A 20,501-nucleotide genomic window follows, 5' to 3' on the forward strand; every position below is an offset into this window, starting at 1 on the left:
ATTCGTACTTTCCTGGAACCTCGAAATGCGATCTTATTTGGAAACAGTCATTGCAGTTATTAGTAGTTATGACACGATCATACTGGAGTATGGTGGGCCTTTTCTCCAATAGGTCTGATGTCCTTGTAAGAAGAAATTTAGAATCAGGACAGGGAGAACGCCATTTGATATCAGAGCAGAGTGAGGCCGCTACAAGACAAAGAACACAGATAATTGCTGGCCACCACCCTGAAGTTAAGGGTCAAAGGAATCCACTCAGTCTTACAATAAGTATGGATTACAGTCCCTTGATTTAAATTGGACTTCAGAATATGAGAGAATAAATACCTATCGCGTGATAGTTCCTTTTGGCTCGCTCAGGAAACTTAACACAAAGGCAATTGTAACTTCCTCTCTAGCCCCAAGAGTACATGTCCTAGATAGATCATGTTCCCTCCAGAGTGGCAGAATCCCAGAGGCTTATGAGCTCCTCCTCTGAGATGACCTAAAGATATTGCCAAAAACATGTGGCCGTCATTACGGCAGGCTACGGGGCTACAAAGATAAACAGTAAGAAACCATTAATATAAGGAACTGGTGGAGCAAGGACAACACAGGGGAGGGAGGCTCAGCTCCCAGGCGACGCCCACGGGGTGGGAGGAAATTCGGGAAGAGATGCGAATCTCGCGCAGCGGGCCGCCACGAAACCCCCGCTCCCCACCTTCTCGCCACTCCTTACTGCAGGGACCCCGCAACCGCGAAAGCCGGCGCAACCCCGGGCCCTCTGAAAGCCCGGGCGCACTCCGAGGGCGCCAACCACGTGACTCCTACCGCGCCTGCGCGCACCGCGCGGGGCGGCACTTCCGCCCCACGCCCAGGAAACCGGAAGGGGACCTTTTTCGCCGGCGGGAAAGGGGTTTGAGGCGTAGAAAGGGTACAAAGTAGATGGTACTGTGTGTCTGGTAGAGTAAAGGCCGGCTCTGCTCACCTGGCGGGGTTAGTGACAGCGGCGTCCTAGATAGCAGACTTGGCGTACGGGGTTCCAGGGGATGCAGCAGGGAGCGGGAGTGGAGGTGACAGGACCCCTCCAGGAGAGGACCTGTTGCTGGGTAAGCGCTTACCATCGACCTGAGCCTTATTTCTGGTTCACTGTGCTTCGCTTTCTCCATCCCTCTTGAAAAATGAATTTAGGAGCTCACTCGGGGATAGACGGGAAAGGGAGAAGTACGTATTCATACAACGTGGCATTTAAGAAAATTTTCGGGTTTCACATAGACCATATGGATGGAACAATACAAACTCGGGCACTGTAAGTCAGTAACTCCTGCCTGAGGCAGCAGCTCCTGTTGTATTACTTTTAAACAGGCCCAGAGTTGGTAATTTTTACGTTTTTTTTTTTTTTTTTTTTGAGTCTGCCAGCAAGTTCGTTTGATAGAACTAAGCCATTTGGGGCACCTCCTTCGTTTCACTTTAAGCTGAAGCAGAGAGAGAGGAGACACAGTTGGCCGAGGACAGCTGAAATTTAAAGTGCAGTTTCTTTATTTCCTTCCCCAAATATTTTTCTCTGTACTGCACTCTAGCTTGCTAAACAATTCGTCTTTTGGCGACAGGATTGAAGGGGTGAGAAGTGAAGGGATATGGTGATGTACGTTTAGATACAGGATGAATCCATCAAAGGCAAGTCAGTATGTGTCAGGGGTTAGGACTGTGTCAGTCTACCCCACTGCATAGGTGGACAGTGTTGCTTCTGCTATTTCTCACTCAGCAGTATGTATGTGTGTAGTAACAAAATGTAAAGGTGAATTTCTATTACTTGTTAAGCACCCAGGAAGACCTGGGGATCATTAAACGCTTACCTGTTCACACGTCAGTGAATTCATGGTTTAGAATATTTAAAATAAATGTTGGCCATCTTAGAAATAATCAGAACTATAATGAATATTAAGTGTCACTTTTTTTTTTTTTTACAGTTATGGAAAGGACATTCTAAACCACAGGTCTTTAGTGCACCCATGTACAACACCCCTTCTAGTTCTTCCCAGATTAGAAGTCACCACTATGTGCTATTAGTGGTGAGGCTGTGTCAAATCATTCAGGTATATTGGGACAGAGAAAAGTTGAGAATCCCTCATCCATATTTTTAACCTCTACCTTCATCCTCCCAAGCATACAGAAATTTGAAACTGCTTTGCTTGCTAGTGAAGAGGCTTTTCCTTTGATCTGAAGTTAATTTGACATCTTATTTGTCTTTTCAGGTATGTGTGCTCCCTTGAAGCAGAAAGCAATTGTTCCCATTTGGATTATTCAAATATTATGAAGGCACAGTCCCTGCCTTTGACCTGCTTACAATCAAATGGAGGAGACACAGTGGTTACAGGGTAGCCACTTAGGGATTCTAAAATAGGTGAGTATATGGCACTCATCTCTTCTCATGCAAGTTGTTTGAATCAGCTACAAGGTTGTTTGAATCAGCTACAAGGTTTCTAATTTTTGCAGTTCCAATAAATGATAGTTTAGTTCCACAAAGGATGGAGGAAACCTTGATTCTGTCAGTGTGGGGAAATGAAGAACAAGCATCCCATCAGGGAGTTGGACCTAGTTTTTTTTCTGGGGTTGTAGTGCAGGGAAGTAGTAAGGCATGGTTTACTTGACCACCAGCACCCACACAGGCGCACCTTTCCCAGAGTGATGACTGTGTTCGGGGCAGTGGAGCCCAGGTCATAGTCACTCCTGCCAGGAGACTTCCTGGTGACAAAAAAGATGCTGCCTGGCTGGGGTCTTTTTTACCCAAATAAACTGTCATCTTACATTTAGCTTAATTAACCTTTGGGTGCAGTGAAGGAGTCACATGTGAACAGTTTAGTTCTAAGCGTGTAGTTCCAAGTTGTCTTTCCTTTAACCTCATAAAGCTGGACCTGGTGGTGTTCGGAGACTGAGAAAACAGAGTCCTTGAAGTCAAGCTGACTCTGCATTTAGCCTCCTAAATGAAAAGGTAGATAGAACAGGTCTTGTTTGCAAAAGAAACCCAAGACCTACTTATCTACCAACAGCAAATTAGACACTTTCCATGGTCTTACTGTAGAGAATAAGAATAGTAAGTTTATAGAGCAGAAAGGTGTATTAAACACAAGGCTGTTACTCTGCTAATTGGTAGGAAGGTGACTAGAAATTGGATAAGTGATTTGCTAAGTCTAGGAGAGGAGTTTCCTGCAGTGCAAGCTTCTTAGAGCCTAGAAAGTTTTCTGGTGGCCAGACTTCATTGGATAGAGACTGTATGGTCACAGAATGCCATGTTATGGCAAATCATGCAGCAGCAGCCTCTTGTGTGAGCTGAGGAAGATTATGATCTTTACATACCTTGTAGGATGAGGAGTATTGAGATATCCCTGTCACCCCTGCATTTGTGCCCTGCACTGATTACCTAGTACATGCTTTAGAAATATTTTTTTATCAGATGTGTATAAGTGACACTACATCATTTGAGCCAGTAGAAAGCCAATTATTACTACACATATACTTTTAAATATAAAAAGCAACTTAATTTTGCTAGAAACTAGTGTCATTTGAGGTCCCAAGTTGCTAATGAATTTTCTAAGCCCACTTAAGTAGGGTGCTCTAAATTCTGAGTGTTTTGATTACTAAACCCTTGCTAGTTTTCACCCAGATTTTATGGTTGTTTTACATATTCTCTTTGCCCTGTGTTACGATGGGAAAGCCAAAGCTTATGTAATGACTTGCTCAGGAATTATTACAGGTAAAGCTAAGGGGAGAATACATTAGATTTTATCATTATTTGTTTTAAATGCCCAGCCTCAGGAATTGTGGTTTCAGTTGTCTAATTTAAAAAAAAAAAAAAAAAAAAAAAACCTTTTTGTTTTGTTTTTAACAGATTTATCAGCAGGCTGCAGGTGCACATGGCCTTGAGGTAAAGACTGTCCCTTGTTGAAACTTAGTTTTAACAGATTATTCATTGTACTTTAAAAAACTGGAATCTTATAAAAAGCAAATTATGTTTAGTTTTATTATAGACATCTTTTTCCTATAGAAGTTGAAAAAGGTGTTTAAACAAAAGGTTTGTTATGTAAATGATTGCAATTCCTGAAGGTGGTTGTTTCCATTGTTTAAATGATTTGACATGTTAAAGATAACTCCAGACAGTTTATTCTTTCTCTAATAAATATTTATTAAAACCTAAGCAAGTGTCAAGTTTTTAATCAGTGTTCATATTACTTGTGAGAAATTCATAAAGCCTTCTAGAACTCTGTATTCAAACATGCCATAGGTGTGATACCTTATTTCCTACTTAGTAGATTCTGTTTCAGTAGCGGGGAACATTTTTGAGTATGTACATATGTATATTGTTTAGAATTGAGCCATTTCTGTACTTATGCCGCTGTACTTTATTTCAAGGAGGGTAATCCAGCTTGTTGTGGCAGCTCTGTGTGTGTGCTGTGTGTGTATGTGTATGTGTAACAAGTTATTACATTGTCAGGGTGACTGGCTGATTTGGAACCCTGAGCTGCTGTTCATACCAGTAGACAGTTCAGTAGAAGGTGAGAGATGTCCCATGGATCAGACTTTAAGTGTACTGGAAAACTTGCATTGAAAGTAAAAGATTTTCTTCACCTTAAATACCCTAAGTGATGAGCTTAGGATATGTCTGTTTACAGAGGTGTCCACGGTGCAGGATGCTAAATTGTCTCTGGTGCTAACTGCTCTACAGGTGCATTTCTTTCTCTGCAGCTTGCCTCAGCTTTAGCCATGCTGTGTGCAGAGCTTATCTGGCAACTGGGGCTGTGAGCTGGAGAACCAGAAACGCAGCTGACAGTTGGGGCCCAAAGTCACCGGATGGCACAGGGCTGTAAGGCTAGCCAAAGAGCCGCTGGTCAGAGACCACTGGCCAGTAATGCCTTGCTCCTCAGCAGGTGGATGGTTGAAGAAACTGTATACTTGCTGTATGTTGTGTACTGTTATGGCCTCTGAGAATTGTCATCAAGTCTTCCAACTCTGTGAGACAAGTAGTATTGTTTCCCTTGGTTTGAAAGGAAACAGAAAGTCTGGAAAATAAGTTGACTTTTCTGTGTCATAAGGCAAAGTAGTCAAATCCAGGCCTTCCAATTTCAAATCTGGCTCTTCATGTTGCAAGTGTAGGATTGCCTACCCTGTCCCCCCACCTCCCCACCATGCACACACAGTGGAAGCCCCATGTTCAGGTGTAGGCCATGGTATGTTTCTGTACAGCAGCAGTAAAGAGTGTACCATGTTCCCCAGGTCCCCCCTTCTTTCCCCTTCAGCTGTCTCTGTCCCCTGCCTGGCCACAGATCCTTGGCTGGAGTTTTTGAAAGCACCCACAGGGCTCACATGGAGAGCAGTGAGGCCAGAGAACAGTGAAGCCAGAGAGCATGGTTGAAAGAAGATACTTAAGCATCTGGGGGTGCACCTACCGTATGGTAACCCTTGAGGTGCAAGTGATGAATCAGATACTGTCCCTGCCTTCATGGAAGTGGGTGCGACAGGTGATTTCAAAACCAGTGGTGTGAGCATGGTGAGGGTGAGAACAGGGTATCACCTACTGCCCCGTGCACCTTTGGGAAGCAGGCAGGTCAGAGGCCTTGAAGGGCAGGTTCATTCCCAGGTCTGTTCTTGGTGACTGATGAAATATGAATGCATAGTGACTGCTAAAGCTTTAAGACTTTCCCGACCTCTCCCATGCTCCAGAGGCCTCAAAGACACAATATCTTACAGATAAGACAAATGCAGTTTGACTGCTTGGGAGGCCTGGGCTCACTGAGTCAGATCCCTCATTTCATTTCTTTTGCAGCTCAGCCTGCTGGGGACTACCCTCGTATCACACAGGCAGCAGCACCTGCCACTTGGCCTGCCAGGTCACAGCCTGAGCCACAAATGATGTTGGAGACATGGTGCCTGAATGCCAGATTTAGCCAGCCGAGGCACGAGTGATTGACAAAGGCACAGAAGCAAGAAAGGAAAAGACATGAGAAGGATCTAGTAGAAAGTGGCATGCATTGGCATTGAAATGCCATTATGTATCTTCAGACACCCAGGCTTTTCCAGAGAAAAACAGGGGTGCACAAATTGTTGAAGCTGACAACTGAACGTGTATAGATGCTGAGCAATGTCCACGTTGAAAAATGACAACTTTGAATTCTCATAGTCTAATAGGATGCCAATCTTCTTTGGAGGAACAGTTATTCTTATATCTGGAGTTGTCCTGTTGTGCAGAAATTCATACTTATGCCTGAAAATTAGATGTTGATAGAGCAAAACTTCAGAAAATCTGTATATGAGCTATTTATGGAATGTTTCATACTTTATTTATACTCTTACGATTTTGTTATTTTGTTTATTAAATGACTACCAGAGTATCTAGCCATTTCCAAAGCTATATATTCTTCTAAACTTTGTTCCAAGCGACCTTAGAACATTGTTCTTGAGTAACCTTAACCTAAGAAACTTGTATGTAGACTCATGAGCTGATACTTTGTATCACAGTTAGTATAGAAACAGAACACATCTAAAATATTTGGGCCTTGAGGTCCACTGTGTGGATCCTTATAAGAAAGGCACTTGAAGGAGGGAGGGGCCCTGTGGTCTTCTGGGTGACAGTGGGCTTTCTGGTATAGACTCCATGCACAGATACCCTGAGGTGTCCAGATCTTAAACTTCAACCCTGTGGGGCATCCTTAAGGCAGGCTAAGTGGTTTGCAGAGTGGGCCCTGAAACCAAAACCAGCTGCAGCTGCCCTAGCCGTGCTGCCCACAGTTGAAGAGCTATGTGCCCACACTCAAGGCCCAAACACTGGTATACGCGGAACAGGACCTGCACGTGTGAGAGCAAGTCAGGCTGTGCTGTCCCTGTTTACCCTACCTTCCTGTGGCTTCTCTTAGCAGCCACCAGAAGCCAGATGAGGCCTTTCCTCCCAACAACCAGTACAGTCTAAGATCGTGAACCAAAAGTAGGGGCCCGCTAGGAACCTCCCCTCCACTTGTCACACACGCACGCTCTCCTGGGTCTCTCTGAGCTAGAACTACAAGAATTTATGCTCTAGATCCCATGCATGGCCTTGCTTTTGCCTTTGATTCCCTCTCAGGGGTCCACCCCTCTTCTTGTAATCCCCACACCTCTCCTCCTACACAGACACCTATATACTTCTTTTATTCTGTTTTACCCTGCTCCTCATTTTTATACCTGTGACCCTTAGTCTTACATGAGGCAGACTCCAGATAATAGCTGACTCTGCATAGTAATTCCTGCATGCCCAAGCTGGTCCTGAGGTTTAGTAGTGTCCAGTGTAATGTAAATCTTATTGGGGGAAGCTGTTCTTCCTATTTACGCTTGAGCATGATGAATTTTAAATAATGACAGCCAAGTTCATGGGCACAGAACACTAGATGAATGTTAGTGAGGTTAGAGATCCGATATTAACACAGGGTGCTAAGAAAGAAGTGTGAGTTTTCTGGTTATTTTTTTTTTTTCCAATTTTCAAAGCAGTGGTTGTAATCATGCCTTCTAAGCAAACATTCTATTGACTGGCCTAGGCTTCATGCAGTCTCTGATCATGGGAGATTACTCCACATGCTCAGCAGCGGAAGCCATAATTATTAAACTTTTCACCCACACTGACTTAAAAGATGGAGTTGAGGTTTCAGATCAGACTGTATCTGCTTAATAACAGTGAAGGTAAGTATAAATGAAAAATCCGCCACTGAGTAGAGAAGAATGCAGTCTGCGGAGCTGGACTGTCCAGTTCTGAGTCCCCATGGGGTGAGTTACCTACTGCTCCTGCAGCATCACAGTCGTACAACTGTGAGAAATGAGATAAAGGCATGTAAGACTTGGTGCCTATGGTTTTAATTGTGTCAGAAGCTGCTCTTTCTGTTGGTTAGACTTTAAAGAAATTAATGGCTATAGTTCCTGAAATACCTGGGAATATTTTACAACACAAGATGCAGAACTTAAAACACCCTGCCCAAATCTTCCAAATTTTAATCTTGGGTATTGAGATTTTGCTTTACCTTGATGAAGCAAATGTGTGCCTCATGCACCAGGAGAAGCCATTTGCACCCAGATCCTCCTGCTTAGGGACATCTTCAAAGGCGACACCAACCGTGTAGTCCAAATGTTCATCCATTTCTATCTCCCAGTAATGGCGCCCTCGAACCGGAATTAGATTTCCCATGATGGCAACACACCTGGTTTAGAAAGCAGAAGTGTGTCTGACTTGGGGTTTCCCAAGACAGGCCACGCAGGTGAAGGATGTCAACTATACTGGGGTCAGCAGGTAGTGGTCTATGAATGTGGAGGGAGGAGCTTGTAAAATACCCGGACCTCTCAAAGCTGGAAGAGGAGGAGACAGATGCTGGGCCCACTGAACAGCTTCTGTTACTGGTCAGGGCTTTTCTAGTAATCATAGAGGTTGGATTCACTTGAAAGTTCACAAGCCAAGGGAAGTATGTGCTGGAAGGTCATGACCTGGCTTATAGTACAAGACAAGCTCAGAGGGCTCCCTCTTTAGTTCACCTACCACTATGCCCTATAATTTCCAAAATGTGCATGCAATCATGTTATCTTTCTGCTTTAAAGCCTGCAATAAGTCTCTCAACTTGAAGGATAACAGCTCCTTTCTTTTGCACTGAACCTTATCTACCTCCTGCCTCAGCTTCCACCTCTTCCCAGCACGGGCCATGTTCAGCAGGCACGTTAAACTATTTGTAGTTCTCTGACAGGATCTTCCTGGCTTCTTTGCATATGTACAAAACACCTATCAGTCTTGTTGGCCTAGAGTACTATTTATCCCTCAAAATTCCAGCCCTCCAAGAATTCTTTCTTGGGCCTGGAACTGCGTCTCGCATACATGTCTGTCTCCTCTTTTCCACAGGCGTTTTCCACCTGCCCCCCCGCAGGTCTGAGGCCTGTGGCTGAGATAGCATCTTCATCCCTTCACCTTCAGTACACAGCCCAGCTCTTCACAGGGCAGCAGACACATTGGCAACAGATTAAACTGAGACTCTCACTCAGCCTGGCTGGACCCCAAAAGCTAAGATGAAAGCAGTAGATGCTCAGTATTCCCTTTTTGCAAAGTGAGATGCTACAACTTTTAGAGACAAGTGCTCAAACTGCAACCCAAAACTCACTTCCTTATTGCAAAGTGCCCAAACTATTAAACCTGAATACTGTGGTTTTAGTTTAGAAAAGAAAAAAACAACTCATACATTGACATCTTTTGTCTTAAGAGAAAAACACAGTAACACAAATGCCATAGGTTCACCATCACTGGGCTAGACCACCCAAGCAACCCTGCCGAAGGAAATGACCAAAACCAGGTTTTACAATTTGTAGTTCAGCACTAGAGTTAAGTTGCAGAAGCCTGTAGCAGTGTCTGTCCAGAAAGCCCCTCAGAAGCAAGCAGGACAACAGCCCCTGGGTCAGAGGTGTGTTTTTCCCATGTGTGACTGGAACCTGACATAGGAAAGCTGCCTCAGTGTTGTATGACTTTATTTTTAGGGTTGAGGTCTGAACAGACGTTGGCGCAAAGAGACCAGAGTCATAGTGCTGGATGCAGGGGTTGATGGCTTGTGAGGAGCTGTCAGAGGCCTGGGCTCCCGGGTTAACAGCTGCAGTCGGGCCACAAGACCACCACGAGAGTCAGGGCTAACAGCGTGTCACTGCCTGTCAGCCAGAAGCTTCTTACTCCTCTCTCGCCGGCAGGTTGAACGGTGGTGGAGGGAAGGAGAAAACTGTTTTCTCGGATACTCTGCAGTTCCACTGTTTCACATGAACACATACAGTGGGGTTTACCCCACAGGCAGGAAAAAGGCAGCCAGGAGCCAGGGGCAGAGGAAGAGCCAGCTGGGGGTGAGCCAAGACCCAGGTGGGGACTTTAGACTTGGTGTCCATCAGGGGCTCTTCTAGGCCTCAGGTTTTTTCTTCCTTGGAAAATCCATCATCTTCCAAATCAATCTACCCAGGATGCCTTCTGCCCTGGCTCCCAGCATGTTTACTGTTTAATCCTGGAAACGGAGCTAGCCCTACCACTCCGTCTTTTATTGCTTTGACTTTTTTCTCAGTATGTTTGCTTTTTAATTCTTTGTACATCTTTGAAAAAAGAAGGACAGCGCCAATAAATCACCTCAATACGAGTGCACAGCTCTGGACAGGCAGATAGAGAGCTCGTGGCAGGTGGGGTGACCCCTTCCCCAGGCCATGCTCCTTTAGGACAGGCTCTCTCTGTGCTCCAACCCAGGCATTTTGTGCAAGATATGGCAGAAAGAGCCCTGGACTCAGCAGCAGGAGACTGAGTCACTTCTGTCCTTCTCGCCTGACCCCTGTCCCATGAGATCCTCGGTGGCCACCCTGGCCTTACAGGGCCGCCCTCCCCCACCAGGCCTACCTCCCTCCTCATGTCTAGAGTTTCCTTCCCCACTGTGAGGCTGCATCTGTTCTTCACATCCCACTCCCTGGCCCGGTGCTGTCACCAGAGCAGTTCTGAGAGACCCGTTGAGTGGGGGTGAAATACCTGGTGAACTGGGTCTGCTGGGGCTGCAGCTCCTGGGTGAGGTTTTTCCTCTCACTCCGGATCACCGTAAATCCATCTTCTGAAATGGTCAGCCATGGGTGGCAGGTGGCCTTGTTCAAGGGAAAGTAGCTTCCTGCAGGGCAGGGAACACACAGAAGATGCTTGGACAGTCCCCTCATGCTGTCTGCACAGGGACCCCATGCATGGGTGCAGTGTCCTCAGAACCCCTTGGAGTCACAGCCTCCTGTGAACGAGTGGCAGCTTTGCTGGGACAGTGCTGGGGCCCGGTACTGAGTGAAGCTATTTGCACAGCTGACCCCTTCGGTCCTCATTACCACCAACAGAAACAGGCATTACCATCTCTGTTTAGTAGATGGGGAAACTGAGGCATGGGTGGGTAAGAAATTTGCTGGAAAATGATAAACTTAAATTTGAATCCCATAGTCCTGTGATTCCAGGGGCTGTGTCCTTGCATCTGGGTTGGAAATGCCTGAGTCCAGATAAGAATTTCTAACTTGCTTGTCAAGGGAAACTAGAGTCAAGGAGATTCTTAATGACCATTTGATAAAAGTTAGCAAAATTCAACATCAGTTTTGCAGTTATGGCAGTGGAGAAGGACAGAGATGAGTCATCCCAAAGTCACGATTAGAACAGAGCTCCTCAAGTAGTTACACAGATCTAATAAAAGTCATGAATAAAAACGCCATTATTTAGGAACACAACTTCTCCATTACTGTCCCTAAGATCAAGTCTTCTTTCCTAGCCTCCCATCTTGTCACTTTTGTTTGTCTCAAACTTTAGTTTAAGCATCACCACCAAATCACTCACAGTTATTTTCACAACCCTTGATTTGCTGACAGTTGAAAGGGAGGCACAATCTCACTTCACAACTAATAGTGAGTGGCTCCTACTGCCCTCTGTGTTCAAGCAGAGATCATTTTTAATATGTATATATGCATATATATAATATATTCTTGCTTATTAATATTCATGAAAGCTTTCCATGAATATTGTACACTCTTAAAATTATTTGTTCTGAGAGAGACTGAGACAGAAAGATTGTTAAGTTCAAGTCCAGCCTGGGCAGTTTAGTGAGACTGTCTCAAAATAAAAAATAAAGGGGCTGGGAGTGTCGCTCAATGCAAAGGCTCTGAGTTTAATTCCCAGGGATGTACATGCACATGAAAAGTGTTTGAACAAATGAATTCAGAGATGACCAAATAAGCAAGAGCTGGCTGTACTTTTTCCTTCCTATTTTCTTTTACTGAAAAAAATTTGATATTTCAAAACAATCCAGCACAAAAAAGTTGGAACTGCAGACAACTAAAGGAAATTCCCCAGCACTAGACAAAACCCCCGAGCCCTGCTTCAGGCAGTCACTCTTTCCAACTCTGTGGCTGTGGGCGGCCACTGCACTTCCTGCCCATCTAGTGGGAGGAATAGAAAGGGGGGCTGGTCATGAAACTCTCCTCCCAGCCTTGGAAAGGAGGACACAATGACACAGCATCTCTCGGTGAAAGATCCCCACAGAGGCATGCTGTTCCCACGTACTGGGTCAGCGGTGGCTCCTGTCACCCACACAGCAGGTTCAGCCAGTGTATACCGTGAGGTGTGGGAGAGCCACCTGGCCCTGGCACAGCTCAGGTAGCAGGGCAAGGGTGACAGGAGATGGGAGGATGTTGCCAGCAAGGTCTCGCTGGAGACCTGGAACGAGATGCGACTACTCTCTGACATGGGATAGCATAGGATAGATGGGGCTAGGGGCTGAGAGATGAGCCAAGGCCAGTGGCTCTCACAAGAATTTGATCAGGACTCTGTCCCAGGGAGGGGCTCAACCTGGGTAAGATGTGAGGCACTGGGCCACCCAAATCCAGAGCCAGAGCCTGAGCCAGAGCCCGAGCCATTGGCTTACCTCAGGGCCTGGGGAAAAACTACTCAGCTGCAAATTGCTGTGACTTGGGTCTTCATTCTCTCCATATGTAAGATGAGACTACAGGGCTTTGGTGCCCCAGGAGCCCTTCCAGGCCTGCCCTGTGTCCGTACCTATGCACACTCATCTGTCTTCTGGTGACATCACAGAAACAAGGGGTCTGCCCCCAGTTGGCTTCCACCCCACAGCCCAGGGCCCAGACCTGTGGTGCGGACCGTAGCCGGAGTGCTTCTGGCACTGGGACCCCCCACGTTGAGGGCTCGGACGCAGATCGTGTAGCTCTGCCCGGGCTGCAGCTGTATCAGTGACTCACAGATTGGGATGCCCACCACAGACCTAGGCAGGGAAATGGAGCAGTGGTCAGCGTGGGGCCGGCGCACTTGGGCAGGGCTTGAGGACCATTGACTGTGGCACACGTGGAAGTCTCTCAGTATGTTTCTGTGACCAGAGCTGGAGGTAGCCACGGTTGTTAACTTCCACAGACTTCCATACAGCCTGCTGTGAGCAGAGACACAGTCCTGTGTCTTCCACTGCCACAGTTGCAGGCTATCAGAGATGCCTGAGCCCAGCCCTATCACCAGTGAGCCCCGCTCACTCTCACCGCTCACTCTCAGGTTCACCAAGTGAACCTGAACTGCAAACAGCCTGCGGCAGCACACAACACTCTTCATGTGCTGAGCTGCAGTCTACTGCATCTCTCCTCCTCCTGCTCCTCCCTGAATGCCAGCCAGGTTGGCCCCTTCATTCCTCCAGTGCAGCCAGCTCACCTCTGCCCAGCCCGTGTCCCTTGGCCCCCTCCTGGGTGGCTCCCATATCTGCTGTTCTCAGGATCACTCGGCCACCTGTCAGTCTGCTGCACTCAAAGAGGTCCCTGCCTCCACCTCCCCATCCCCTAGCTCACTGCATTTCTTCTTCCTTCCTAGCACTTCAGTGCCCCAGAGCATGATGTGTTTTGCACATTGCAGAATTTTGGGCTTTTAGTTTTTATTTTTGGTTGTTTCTGCATTTGGCTGTCATCCATCAGGGCAAGGCCTGCATCAATCTATCCCCCATGCACACGGCCCCCAGACTTGGCACACCAGTCCAGTGTCAGTGAAGCCATAGCACATGTGCTGCAGCAGGCTGTGTCACTGAAAGCCATCACTCTGACTAGTTTGTCAACACGTTGTAGGAATGAATGGAAACCTTAATCTGACTATATAAAAAAGCAAACATGAGGCTAACCACTTATGCTGTGGGTTACCCTTCACCTTTGATAATGCTTTGCTTGTTGTGAAGAATAAGTGACCTGTAAGTAAGATTCTGACCTTCTGTCCAGGCTGCATTTCCAAGCACCCAGCACACGCCCTTGTGACTCACTCGGTGACCCCTGAGGCTGCTGGTTCTTCCACTTGGGTCAGCTCCACCGTGTAGGAGTCCACGGGATTCAGGTTCCCAGACTCCCAGCAGATGAGCGCAGCCTCTTCACAGCTCCTTATCGCCTCAGTTTTTATAATGGGGGGAGAAGGGGCTAAACACAGAGGAAAGGGGAAGTGACCCACTGTTCTATTTACTTCCTGCCCCAATGTCCACAGCCACAGACAAACATCACAAGCACCCTGTCCTCCCATGTAAAAGATTCAGTGCCGGCAAGAGCACCAGGGAATCTTCCAAAAGTCCTGGAGGGGAGGGTGACTACAAGGTTCCAAAGTTAATGTGACTAAGTATAGCACTTGATACTTTGACACCAACCATGAGAAAGTGTCCCTGGCATTCTAAGCATGTAGAGCCAGTGTATTAACTGAACAACAACAACAATGAAAGCACATGGCTTTCCTGTCCTTATGAATGAAGTCAAGGGCCTTGCCATGTCCAGAACTTGTAACTCTGGTGTCCCCTTGAAGGAAAGCCTTGTAACAGGGCACAGTGACCCTCATTACCTGTCATGTACATTGCATGTTCACTGGAGGGGCTGGGGCCAGCTCTGTTCTGAGCTATGACCCAGAATTCATACTGGGTATTTGGTTCAAGGTTTGTCACTGAGCAGTACGATTCTTTGACGGTCACTGTAAACTCTACAGGGAAAAAAAAAAACAAGAATTCAATCCTTAAAATAGGTAAAGTGACTCCAAATTCATTATGCTGAATCCCACTGTAATTGATGGCAAAACTGGGTGCAAATTCCTCCCTTTATGCATACCCATCTGCAGTGTGACTTTGCTGTTTTTCCTACTAAGGAGTTCTGTCTCAGCCAGGTGTGGTTGCATGCATCTGTAATCCCAGCTGCTTGGGAGGCTGATGCAAACGATCTGGAGATACAGCTCAGTGATGAAGCACTCTTGGGTTTGATCCCCAGTAATCCCTCCCAAAAAAGTCTTTCTTGCCATCCCTTGAGGCCAGGCTTACCTATGTGATTTGCTTTGCACCATAGGGCAATGACAAACAGGATCTGAACACAGCCTTGGGAAGTTGAGTGCACAGGGCCTCATCCTCTTGCTGCTGGACATGCTGCCACCACACTTGAGCAAGCCAGAGCCAGCCTTTGGGGACATGGACCCACACAGGAGGTCCCAGCACCCAAGTGGCCGTGACCATGCCATGTGGGACAGTAGATGAGTGAGGCCAACCTTGACCACCTAGCCCTAACCAACATGGCTCAGATCAGAATTGCCCAGCCAACGTAGCATTATAAGAGAATAAGTATTTTTTAAACCACTAAATAGGGGAGGTGCAGTTATGCAGCAAAAATGGGTACAATGCTGACCACTCCAGAATCCTGTAAGGCAGGGGTAGCTTGTTAATCCACCCTCTGATGTTGGCTTCATTCTAATGATGTGTCCACTTTAGAGACCTTCATGGATAGCCCTGGCAAAGCCCAACACTGTGGCATGTGTGTGTGTGTCTGCAAAGCAGTTCTGACAGGCTTGGCTCCTGGCAAAGGCTGTGGCAAATTGGCTCTTGCTTTTCCCAGGAACTGCCATTTCTTCCTGGCTCTGTGTGGAACGCTGGTCTCACCTGCCCCAACCTGCGCAGAGATAGTACTTGGCCCTGATGCTCATCCTGGTCCTGCCACACTTCACTGTATTACCACAGACAGATCATTTCTTCAGACCATTCTCAGCGTCCTTGTCCGTAAAATGGAGCTCTCTGAGTCTCATTATGGGAAACCCTCTCTGACCCCATGCATCTAGGCTGGCCTTGACCCCCAGTTTCTGCAGGTATTCCCAGAGGGTCCTGTACTCTGATCTTTCCTTCTTGCTATCATTTGATAGGAATCTCCTAAAGGCCCATACATTGAAGGCTTGGTCTCAGCTAATGATGCTATTGGTAGACAGGGGAATCTTCAGAAGGGGGCCCGAGAGGAGAGAGGTTAGTATAGGCAGAGCCTTGAAGGGTATACTGGGGGCTCCTTCCTTTCAGTTGTGTTTCTTGTGTCTGCTACAAGGAGAGCAAGTTCCTTTGCTACACATTGCCATGTGCAGTATTTCACGACAGATACAAAGTCACTGGAGCCCAGTTACCCAGGATTGAATTCTCTGAAACAGTGAGCCAAAATAAACCATTGCTCCTTAAAAATCGATTTACCTTAGGTATTTGTTACAGTTTCTCTTGTAGCACAGGGTTGCAATAAGAAAAGCCAGACTAACCTCCCAAAATGTGCTAGAACTTAGCCCCCCAGGCCTCCTGAAGAGGAGCATCACTGGCCTGTCCTGCATCCCCAGGCAGAGACTAATCCAAGGACAACTCTGACCTGTTTCTGTCAATACACTCCAGACCATACTCCAGGCTTGGCCTCAGGGTCCTCCCCAATCAGGACCCAGCTTGTCTTTCTGCCATGGCCACCTGCCTGCATTTCCCACTGGGGTTCCGGTCATGAGAGCTCTGAGGTAGACTCCTCCCTTCCCCACCTTGCTGTCACCTCTGATGGGCCTGAACATTCCCATGGGTATTAGCGTGTTCTGAGTGGAGCCTCACCTGCTTGCTCCTTTCCAGGTAGGCTGTCCCGCACTGGCCGGTAGGACAACTGATAGCTCTCCACAGTGTCATCGGCATATAAACTCCAGCACACCCGGACAGAGGAACCTGTGGCTGAGTTGGGGGCCTGTGGATTTATCACTGGAGCAGAAGGAGCTAGAAAAGGAAAAGAGAGAACTCAATCAAAATGAGGAAGATTCAATTAGATACGGATGGTTGTGGCTCCTTTTATACAATCCCTGGTCCCCTAATGCATCTATGGCCTTTGAGAATGGAACAGGGGGCTAGAAAAGGGAATGGAAGATGGGGACACACAGCCTCTCATTCATGAGCCTACAGGAATGGTCAGTGTCCCCATTCCTGCCTGGGCAAATGCAGATGAGCTTGGGAAGCAAGCGTCAGGGACTGGGTCTCAGGCTGAGGTGATCTGTGGTTCTTGCACCAGGACATGGGTCTCTGGCCCTTCTGTGGATTTGGAGATGCAGGGCATCCAAGCTGACAGTCCTGCTGCCCCCAGCTCTGGAGTGAACAGAGGGATGGAACCCTTGAGCAGAGCTGCTCTGCCTTTCCTGGTGGGGGTGGGCATCTGACTGCCATGTCCCATGTTACAATGACATCAGGTTGGGGCAGCCAAATTGTGCTTTACAGATCTATCTTCTGTGGAGTCTACCTACTAAATTAACTCTTCTCTGTGGGTTTAAACTCCGCCTCCTCCACTTCCACACAGTCTCACATACAACCTAGAGGAAAAGTCAGCCCAGTTTTTTCCCTGTCCTCCTTTCCCATGAGAACCTCTCCCTTCACCCCAGGCTTTTAAGAGCATCCTTACTATCAAAGCAAAACTGATCAATCCAGGTGGTGCAAGCACAGCTAAACTTGAAGGAGTTTCCCTAGCTACAGTTCATCTTTTGCTTTCAGGCTGGGGGCTGGAAGATTATGACATGACAGAGGTGAGGAGAAAGTCAGAGAACTACATCCCCAAAGGACAAAGGCCAGGGTTTCAGGAAGATGTGCTCATTATACAGACAAAGAAACCCCTGCAAGGACTATAGTAAGAGGAAGGAGGATCCAGGAGCTTCCCACTACTCAGGAGACACAGGATGCATACAGGATGGGGTGTCTGTATGGGAACTGGTCACAGCACAGTGAAGAAAAACCCCAATGCCACTCAGTGACTTGGGCCATTGTGCCTTTTCTTCTAAATGACCAGGTTTGATTATTGGGCAGCACCATCCCCAGATGGGATAAAAGGCCATTGAGTCAACTCCATAGCTCAGTGAACTCTTCCCAGGACCTAATTTTAAGACTGGAACCCAAGATTCATGGTTAAAAATGATTTATAATGGCAAAACTCTTGAAACATCTTAGTGTCCAAAACTTGAGAATTAAGTAAAAAAATTAAGGTAGATAGTCATTAAAATGATGTTGTGGATGAATTTATCAGTGCAAGAAAATGTCCAGCATAATTTTTTTAAAGAAAGGTCCTGAATTCAATTCCTAGTATAAAAAATATAAAGCAGATTATAGGACAAAAGGACTTAATTTTTAATAAAAATATTGTGCAAGGAAAACTCTAAAATGATATAGACAACACTATTCACAATTGTGTCAATAAATGTTGATAAGGAGAAGGTGAGTAGTGAAAACAAAAGCTAAATTCTAGTATTACCCTTAGATACTGTAACAATATGATAAAGTGCTCCTTGGGGCTGTGTAATGTATTTATGTATATTATCTTAGTTAATTTGGACATATCTTCAGAAACATTATGCTACTCATGTACAGATGAAGAAACCAACCCCCAGACAGTTTAGGGAAATTGCTCAGGGTCACATGGCCAGGAAGTAGCATAGCTGAGATTCTTACTGGCTCCATAGAATTCCAAAGCCTGCTGCTTAGCTCCTATGCTAAGAACAGCCACCCAGGAGGAACGTACATACAGCATTCACGGAAATTAAATCTGGGCCTCTCTTGGTGTAAACTAGGTAGGAAGGCAGATATTCTGAAAGTTAGGCAGACTGTGAACCGAAGATACTTCAAGGCTGCCTAGAGTTTGCTGTCAGTGTGCTGGACACTAAAAATGTGCCTTCAGCCTAGAAGGGCAGCCTCTGTTTTCACACACATAAGCCATAAAGACAAAAATAGAAAGCTAGGGGGAAGCAATATTTGCTTCTAAATCTTTGTAATGTTTTCAGACATTCTCTCTTAAAAGTTAGGGAGTTGTTAGGGTTTTCTACAACAAGACTAGGTTCACATCATATTTATAAAATAGGACGATTTTACTTTTTCTTTTCCAGTTTGGGTGGTTATTTATTTTTCTTTCTGAATTCCTCTACCCAGAACTTCTAGTATTAGGAAGAATAGAAATATTGAGAAATAAAATGGTAGAATAGTAATTGGTAGCAAAATTCAGCTACTGAGATCTATAATCCAGACATTTGAAACAAAAACTTGTTGAAGAAAAAAAGAGAAGTAGATCAATAGGAATCAGAAAGGAACTGACAGGAAAAATCAGAAACAACACAGAAGTTGGTAAGACACTCCATAATGCAGAGAAAGGAAGAAGACAACTTGGACACTTCCTCCAGCTCTCATAGCTCATGGAGAGAAGAACTGGGCTCCCCAGAAGCGAAGTAAGTCCCGGGGCTGCGATATCCAAGGAGAAGTGCCTGTGCAGCCTACAGCCTTGATGAAATGCAGAACGGTGCTGGGTCTTGCTTTGAGTGGACTGTTTCCATATGGTGGGCAACAGCGGGTGAGGTTTCAAGCACGGACATTGGCCATATCACCAGAGAGCATTTCATCGGGTGCCATTTCACGAAAACATTGATTATCTAATTCTGGGACTCAGAATAACTGAAAAACAACTTGACTTCAGGACTCCAAGTGTTACTCTCTCACAGTGACTAGGTGAGAGAAAGACAGCCCTGTGAGACAACTGAGAAGAGGGAGAAAGTTAGAAAGTAATCCTGTAAGAAGTTTGAACTCAGCCTGGGAAGGAGACAGGCCCCAAACGCTGTGGTGAGAAGCCAGACCCAGCTTGAGTGGTGCTCAGAAACATCTGGGTCTGAAGGGCCTGCTGGCATTCATGCTTGAACCACAGATCCAGCACAGAGGTCTGATTGTCTTTCTTATCCACCAACATGAGCAAGACACATCTCAGCCTGGGGTAAACAGAGGGACCTCTGAAAGAAGGGCATAGCTTATAAATTGATAGGCCATAAGGGCAAGACTTATAGAGATGAGTGCCAGACTGCAAATCCAAACCCGCTTACTTATCACAAAGTGCCAGCACTGTACTTAAATCTGATACTGGGGTTTTAATTTAGAAAAAAAAATGTATACCTTCACATCTTTTGCCCTAAAAGAAAAACAATAATATGTGCCATAAGTTTGCCACCACTGGGCTAGGCTGAGGAAACCAAGAACTGAAATCCAAAACTATAGATCTTAGATGGAAACCACTTTTTCAAAAATACAGAGGAAAATAATTTTTTTGTTGTTGGACTCATTTTCTTTCTCCTTTTCCTTTTTTCTATTTTTTATTCTCCACCTTTCTCTCCCTTTTTAATCTTCTATTTCTTATTTTCCTGTTAATTTTATCTACCTCTATAAATATCCTTCTAGTCCATATCAGAATTCTTTGAAGGCAGCAGAGTAGCAAGCAGCATAGAAAGTGTGTCTCTGAGCATTACCATCCAGACCCTGGAATAGAGCAATTTGAAGAAGAGAAGAGAAGTGGGCCAGGAAGGATCTGAAGCAAGAATTGAAATTCATGGGGAGAGCAAAGAAAAGAATTTCAGAGAAGAAGGAGGAGGGAGCCAGTGCCTTCTTAGAGTTGGGACTCACTGTATGGGAGGAGTGGTTCAAATCTGTGTACACACCGTGACTGCTGGCAATACAGAGGCTTCCACAGAGAGAGAAAGCAGTGGAAGCAGACAGTGGATGAAGAGCACTGTGCTAACTAGTGGTAAGTGCTGTGGGATTGGACATCCCTTAAGAGACAGCAATTTTTCAAAAGTCATTTTGGAGAGGGGCCAATTGAGATCAGGACTCAGAACAACTTCTGGGCCCATTTAGTGGCTTCCAGCTGAGTACAAG

At 46.0% G+C, this 20,501-nt stretch overlaps 1 protein-coding gene, 1 long non-coding RNA gene and 1 other non-coding gene across 4 annotated transcripts in view; 2 read left to right on the top strand and 1 right to left on the bottom strand.

Moving 5' to 3' along the window:
* The first annotated feature begins 837 nt into the window (after nucleotides 1–837).
* Nucleotides 838–4,174, top strand: LOC101788510 (uncharacterized). Its single transcript, XR_216405.4, has 3 exons — nucleotides 838–1,088; nucleotides 2,235–2,383; nucleotides 3,869–4,174. It is a non-coding gene; the product is annotated as an uncharacterized LOC101788510 (long non-coding RNA).
* Nucleotides 2,905–3,031, top strand: LOC111758499 (small Cajal body-specific RNA 15). Its single transcript, XR_002792685.1, has one exon. It is a non-coding gene; the product is annotated as a small Cajal body-specific RNA 15 (non-coding RNA).
* The window catches only part of Fsd2 (fibronectin type III and SPRY domain containing 2), a 44,702-nt gene continuing 28,338 nt past the window's right edge, over nucleotides 4,138–20,501 (bottom strand). For both annotated transcript variants that reach the window (XM_063250095.1, XM_013158972.2), the window contains 7 exons: nucleotides 16,401–16,556; nucleotides 14,366–14,500; nucleotides 13,806–13,956; nucleotides 12,649–12,782; nucleotides 10,517–10,649; nucleotides 8,016–8,192; nucleotides 4,138–6,238 (listed from right to left, as the gene is read on the bottom strand). In XM_063250095.1, coding sequence (XP_063106165.1) covers nucleotides 5,986–6,238; nucleotides 8,016–8,192; nucleotides 10,517–10,649; nucleotides 12,649–12,782; nucleotides 13,806–13,956; nucleotides 14,366–14,500; nucleotides 16,401–16,556 — 1,139 coding nt within the window. In that variant the 3' untranslated portion in view covers nucleotides 4,138–5,985. The remainder of the gene's footprint in view (nucleotides 6,239–8,015; nucleotides 8,193–10,516; nucleotides 10,650–12,648; nucleotides 12,783–13,805; nucleotides 13,957–14,365; nucleotides 14,501–16,400; nucleotides 16,557–20,501) is intronic.

Source organism: Cavia porcellus, unplaced genomic scaffold (genome assembly GCF_034190915.1).
Source record: "Cavia porcellus strain 051 isolate PalLab524CR breed Dunkin Hartley unplaced genomic scaffold, mCavPor4.1 scaffold_6, whole genome shotgun sequence".
Lineage (NCBI taxonomy): Eukaryota > Metazoa > Chordata > Mammalia > Rodentia > Caviidae > Cavia > Cavia porcellus.